This window comes from Gavia stellata, chromosome 30, assembly GCF_030936135.1.
Source record: "Gavia stellata isolate bGavSte3 chromosome 30, bGavSte3.hap2, whole genome shotgun sequence".
Lineage (NCBI taxonomy): Eukaryota > Metazoa > Chordata > Aves > Gaviiformes > Gaviidae > Gavia > Gavia stellata.
Window position 1 is genome coordinate 210260 of NC_082623.1, and position 6000 is coordinate 216259.

The 6000-nt window shown below is 60.2% G+C and overlaps 1 protein-coding gene across 2 annotated transcripts in view; it reads left to right on the forward strand.

The window, feature by feature from the left end:
* Nucleotides 1–3129, forward strand: part of CACNA1S (calcium voltage-gated channel subunit alpha1 S) — a 49685-nt gene extending 46556 nt beyond the window's left edge. The window contains exons 40-44 of one of the 2 annotated variants that reach the window (XM_059831352.1): nucleotides 313–512; nucleotides 1290–1354; nucleotides 1808–1917; nucleotides 2495–2611; nucleotides 2860–3129. In XM_059831352.1, coding sequence (XP_059687335.1) covers nucleotides 313–512; nucleotides 1290–1354; nucleotides 1808–1917; nucleotides 2495–2611; nucleotides 2860–3108 — 741 coding nt within the window. In that variant the 3' untranslated portion in view covers nucleotides 3109–3129. The remainder of the gene's footprint in view (nucleotides 1–312; nucleotides 513–1289; nucleotides 1355–1807; nucleotides 1918–2494; nucleotides 2612–2859) is intronic. The other variant, XM_059831353.1, reaches the window with a different exon arrangement.
* Nucleotides 3130–6000: the final 2871 nt, after the last annotated feature.

Here is a 6000-nt window from a genome sequence, read left to right on the forward strand (position 1 = left end):
CAGGGTTGCACCTCCTGCTGTGTCCAGAGCTGCCACCGGCTCAGGCTGTCCCACAGAGGTGGCAGGATTTGTCATGCACACGTCTGGCTCTCATCCCAGTGCTGCTGTGTGACCATCACCCCTCAGTGCCTCAGTTTCCCCACCTGGGCAGTGAGGCTTTCCACACTGTGTGGTCTGCGAGGCCCAAGCAGAGAGACGAGCAGAGAGACTGCTGTTCCCACGGGCATCCCCACATGTCTCCCTCCCATGGGAATGGCCCCAGAGCAGCTCAGAGCTCCAGGCCTCCTCTGATACACTCCCTGTCTGTTGCAGAGGACTGGTGGCTTGTTTGGCCAGGTTGATAGCTTCCTGGAGCCCAGCAGCCCCCTGCAGCCCCACGTGGCCAGCCAGAGGCCCCTGCAGTTCATGGAGGTGGGAAGCGAGGACCTTGATTCCCCTGTCTTCCTCGATGACTTCCCCCAGGAAGGCAACACCAATGTCAACAACGCCAACAGCAATGACTGGCTGGAGGGGTAAGGGCTGGTGAGCCTCGCGCGGGCAGAGAGGAGGGGCAGAGCTGGGCTGTGCCTCGTGGCTCCCAGTGGGGCTGTGCTGGTGGCTGGCTGCACGTCGGTCTTGCCGAGGGGTTCTTCATGGACTGGTAAGGTCTGGAGAAGTGGCTGAGTTGGAGCAGCGAGGTCCCTGCAGACTGGGGGAGGAATCGAGGGCTGGCTGTGGAAGTGGCTTCGTGGACACAGGAGCTTTGTACAGAAATTCAGCCCTTGGTGTGTCAGGCAGGGCCCAGGCAAGGGGACAGGGAGGGCAGACACCCCTTGCTGGTCCCCAGACCCCAGCCTGGCACTGCCAGACATGTCCCCAGAACATGCAGGGTAGCTCCAGGCCTAGTGTGTGGCTCCGCACATCAGCATGTGTGACTTCCTATGCACCCTTCTTGTCCTTCCCATCACTCCATCTTGGTGCCGTGAGGATCGAGGTGGACAGCAGGGCTCCAGGGATCACAGGAACGACCCTTCCCCGCCAATCTCTGAGTGCCAAGGCCCAGGTAGGGGCCACCCACACCTGCCTGGGCACAGGTACAAGGGACAAGGGTTACCAACGTAAGAGGATGTACTTAATCCTACTTCTTGGGGTCCCACCCCTATTCATCTGTCCCAGGTGTGCCTCCTGGTGTGCCCCCCCCCAGCTGCATTCCCCAGGGTGGAGAAGGTGGGAAGAGCTGCACCCCTGGGTGGAGCTGGTCTCAGCATGTGGTCTCTGCTCAGGCTGACCCACCTTCCTGTCCTTGCCAGGATGGAGTACGAGGATGAGGTGCTGAGGAAGACGGTACCAGCAGCACCCAGGCATCCAACACGGGGTGAGTATCAGCATCGTTCCTCTTCTGGGGGATCTGGACCAGCCCAAGGGCCAGGGTAGGGGGAAGGGGCTGATGTTGGCAGGCAGGAGAAGGAGACACAGACCCCAACAACTTGGAGGTTAGCTGAGAGCCCTGAGCACAGCAGGACTTGTCTGGGGACCCTCCTCCCACCCTCTGGGGTGATGGAGCCAGTGCCTTGGGCTGGGGGAGGACTGGCCACGCCCAGGCAGCAGGGCCACAAGACCGCGTTCATTTCCGTGAACAGAGACTTCTCCTTCCCAACCATGAGTGAGGAGCCAGCATGGGGCAGTGGGCAGGTGCTGGGACTTTTGTTGGTCCTGAACTCCCGAACCTTTTGGTTCCCCCAGTCTAGTTAACCCCTTCCCAGCTCTGGGTGGCAGTGGTGTCCTTGCTCTTGTGCCCATCTGATGTCCCCACCTTTCCCTCTCCCAGAGCGCAACCACCCCTTACCCATGGAGAGGCTGCACTGGAGGCCGAGCAGGAGGCGAGGGGCCACCTCTGAGTGTCACCCATCATCAGGGCTGCACCTTCTCCCCCAGGAGGTAAAGGGCGTAATGTTATGTCCAGAGGCAGCAATGCGGGGAACACAGGTGAACCTCCTTCCCCTCCTGGGAAAGGCTGTCAGAGCCATGCTGGGGAGGAGCCGGTCTCTAGGGCTTCCCGCCATGAAGCCAGCTTTGCTAGAGCTTTCCTTTCTGATCAGCTTGGGGAAGGAGCCGGGTCCCCACCCCGCTGCTGCAGCAGGCATGGGGTGCTCATCCAAGCTGGGACAGCTCAAAGCAGTATCTCTCTGGCTCCCCAGCTGCCTCCAGAGCAGGGGCAGAAGCAAGGGGTGCGTCAGGTTTGCCCCCACACTCCTCTGGCTGCCCTTGGCTGGCCACAGTGCCTCATTGCCTGGCAAGTGCCAGGGCAGGAGATAAGTGCTGGTTCCCAGCTCTCTCTGCCCACATGGCCCTGCTGGTCCCATTGCGGATAGTGCCCTGGACCCAGGAGTTCCAGCAGGATGGGAGTGCGTGTCCAGGCTGGGGACAGTACCTGCAGCCCCCACATTAACATGGGACAGATCTTCTGTGGGCATTGCCCAAGCCCAGGCTGCAGCTCTTTGCTCATCTTGCCCAGCTGCCTGGAGAGGATGGCGCTGTGACGGGAACGGTGTCCAGCTCAGCGTACCAGCGGGGTGAAAGCGGTGACCCAAGCACATCCTCCACCCCGGCCATCACCTTTCTCATTCAGGAGGTAAGACAGGGGCACAGCCTGGCAGAGGTAAAGGCAGGGCTGCCAGGGAGTGAAAGGGGCTGGTAGGTGTGCCATGCTCATGCCAAGTAGGAAGGTTGGAGGGCAAAGCTTAGCTATGAGGGTGACCAGCAGGTATGTGCCAGCGCAGAGGGCAGCAGGGAAAATGAGGCGAGGGTGGGCTGCCTGTGGCCAGGGACACTTCTACAGACTGAGCACACATTGGGCTGTGACGCCATCCTCTGCTGCAGGCTTTGATCTCCGGGGGCCTTGCAGCTCTGGCCCGTGACCCATCCTTTGTAGCAGTGACCAGGCACGAGATGGCGGCCAGCAGCCAGCTGGAGATGGATGAAGTGGAGAAAGCAGCTGTGGAGCTGCTAAAGGGAAGAGAAACACTGCAGGGCGCAAAAACTGGCTCTGCCCCTCAGGACACCTTGACTGCATCACCAGGGCTCAGAGCAGCCCCCTCCCAAAAGACCATCGCTGCCACTCGCCTGTGAGCCGCCTGCCGATGCAGCCCAGCAGGCATGGTTCCTTCAGGAGCTTGCAGGGGGTTACTGGAGCAATGCCGCACTGCTCCCCCTCTCTGCCTGGGGTCCTGGTGGGCTCTGTCCAGCTGCAGGAGGATTTTTGGGCCAGGTCTCCAGGATGCTGGTGCAGGACAGGACAATGCTGTGCCAGCAGGGTCTTTCAAGAGCTGGTCAGGTCATTAAAGTGTTCCTGCTGCGTGACTCTGTGGATGCCCCTGTCCCCTCCTTCCTCTGCCACCCTGCCGGCACAACCTGTGCCGACGGCTGCTCGCTGCCTAGCCCAGCCTGGGGAGAGGGCTGCAAATGTGAGACAACATTTGACCAGAGCTGGCAGTGATTCATGTGGCAGCCTTCAGTCCCCATGCTGAGGGAGGTCTGTCCCTGTTCCCAAGTCCTCATGCCTCAACCAGCCATTTTGAGGTGCCAAGCTCTGGGGGTCTCTTGGTAACCCAGCAGCTGGACTCAGTGTCCTTATGTCTCTGCTGGAGCCTGTTCCTCCTGCTTGCAGCCAAGCCTGTCCTGTGGGGAGGACAAGTGGCTTGGGCAGACCTGCCTTGGGCTGGGGCAGCAGGCAGGCAGAGGCTTTGTGCCAGGGTGAGGCCTGGGGGGTTCTTGGATCACTCTCCCAGCTGGGTAAGAAACTGCGGATGGGGCAGAGGTGTGAGAGCATGTCCAGGTCAGTGCAGCAGCCCTGGGTCTAACCAAGAGGAGAGTTGGCCACTGCAGAGCCATTTCTGTCACTTCAGGTATCTCCAGACACCAGCCTCAGGCTCGGGCACCCACCACTCAGCCCAGTCCGCAGGAGGGTCTCATCCAGCTCACAGACATCCCCACTGCTCTGCGGGGGACAGGCCAGAGATGCCACAGCCAGGAGAGCACAGGGAGCACAGTGCCTACTGTATGCCCGTGCCAGCGCTGCCCAGAGCTGCCTGGTATCAAGTAGCAGCTGAGCTTATTCCTCTGCGGGAATGAGTCTGCCCAGGGGTTTCGCTTTACAGACCTCAGTGCCCCAGGCACTGGGTGCCAGGCACTGGGGCAGCCCCATCTCCCCAGGCCATGTCTTTGCTGGGATCTTGCTCCAGAGGGCCCCCGGCCTAGCGGAACTGGGCAGCGCAGGGTTCTTTCTTGCCTAATATATATTAAAATGCAGCAAACTGATGGGTCCCGGGGGAGGTGCTGAATCAATAGAGCTTGTCTGCTCTCCAGCAGGGCATTTATTTGTTAACTTAATAAAAGGGAAATGGCTGTTGCTGAACTCCATCTGCAGCCTGAGCGCGGGAGAGCCCATCTTGTATAGTGGCCATGGCAGCGCAGGCAGCTTTCCCCCAGGGGATCCAGGCAATCAGCAGGGATGGAATAGGGGCAGCCCCTGCATCCCTTTTGCTTCACTGCCCTGGGGCAGGACGTACACCCATGTAAGCACAGGCACGCACTCAGAAACCTGCTCCTGAGGAAGGGGCATGGGGTGGTTGCCAATGAGGGTCTGGCATGTGCTCTGCCAGGAGGATTGTCAAGGACGTGCTTCATTCGTCACAAGGTGGACGGTGACACTTTCCTGGTCCCTTTAGTGAGGTGTGGGACTGCATGTGCCACTTTCCAAGGCAAGTGAGTGCTCTCCAGGAACTCCAAACACTAAGGGTGATACTATGGTGGGGACATACTGTGGTGATGGGGCAGTGCCTCTGCACCCTCTCCTGGGCTCTGGGGCTGCCACAGGGGCTGGTTTGCCCCAAACTAGCATCTAGGGGCTCTTTCTTGAGTTGATTTCTAGCTGAATTGGGGGACAGGTCTGGCTTGTGGCATGGTCGGCACAAGGATGGGAGTAGGAAGATATGGCCAGCAACACCATGGCACCATCACTGCTCCTCTCTGCCTGGAGCTTCGGTGGGGAAGGGTCCAGCCTCAGAAAAAATGGCAGCTCGGGGTGGGAAGTCTCCCCCAACCCAGGTGTCCTTGCAAACATGGCCCCCAGGGACAAAGGAAGAGAAATACCAGCTCCTCACATCCTTGCGGGACAACAGATAGGCCATATCCTGCTCATCCCCGTGATGCTGTACGAGCATGAGGTGACCTGGAACTTTTACCCATCCCAGCAGAGGCCAAACCAGCTCCCCCAGGGTGCAGAGCCCCGTGCACACATGGCATGCGATCCTGGTAGCTTGGTAGCCTCAGGAGGAGCATGAGCAGATGGGGTGAAGAGACGGTGCTGTTGAGGTGAAGGCATCCAGACCCCAAAGCAGAGGGCAGGTGCTAGGCTCCATGCTGGGCACAGCTCTGACTTCATTAGCTGTCGGCCACCAGTGCTGACATGTCTTGGCTGTCCCAGAGCAGATGGGCAACCTCTCCCAGGACACAGCCTGGGCTCCTCAAAGTAAACCTCAGCGTGCCTCAGTTTCCCCTCCCACTCCATTGCGGTTCACCCTCGCATCAACACTGACCTGCAGAGCTGGGGTTCCCCTGTAGGTCCCACACCTGCTTCAGGCTGGGAGATGCTTTTTCCTGCAGAGCCAGAGGCTCCCTGTGTCCCTGGGCAGCGCAGTCTCTGCCTGAGCTGCCCGCACAGGGTGGCACGTCCATTTGTCATCAGCCCCAGCAATGTGAGGGCAGCTGACAGGGAAGCCAGGACAGGACTCCTTCAGCTCCTCGGCGCCTGCGTGTCCCCAGTCCTGCTCCCTGATGGGCCCTGGGCACGTCCCCCTCATTAGCCTCCCAAGAGCAGCTCATAGGATGCAGCCAATTGCCCTGGGCGCACCGTCCTTTGCTGCACGGGTGCCCAGCTTGCTGCTTGGCCCCCACAGCCACACGGTATGGCCTGGGCGTGTTAGAGAGCTGTGTCGGCACCTGGGCACTGCCTGGTCATGC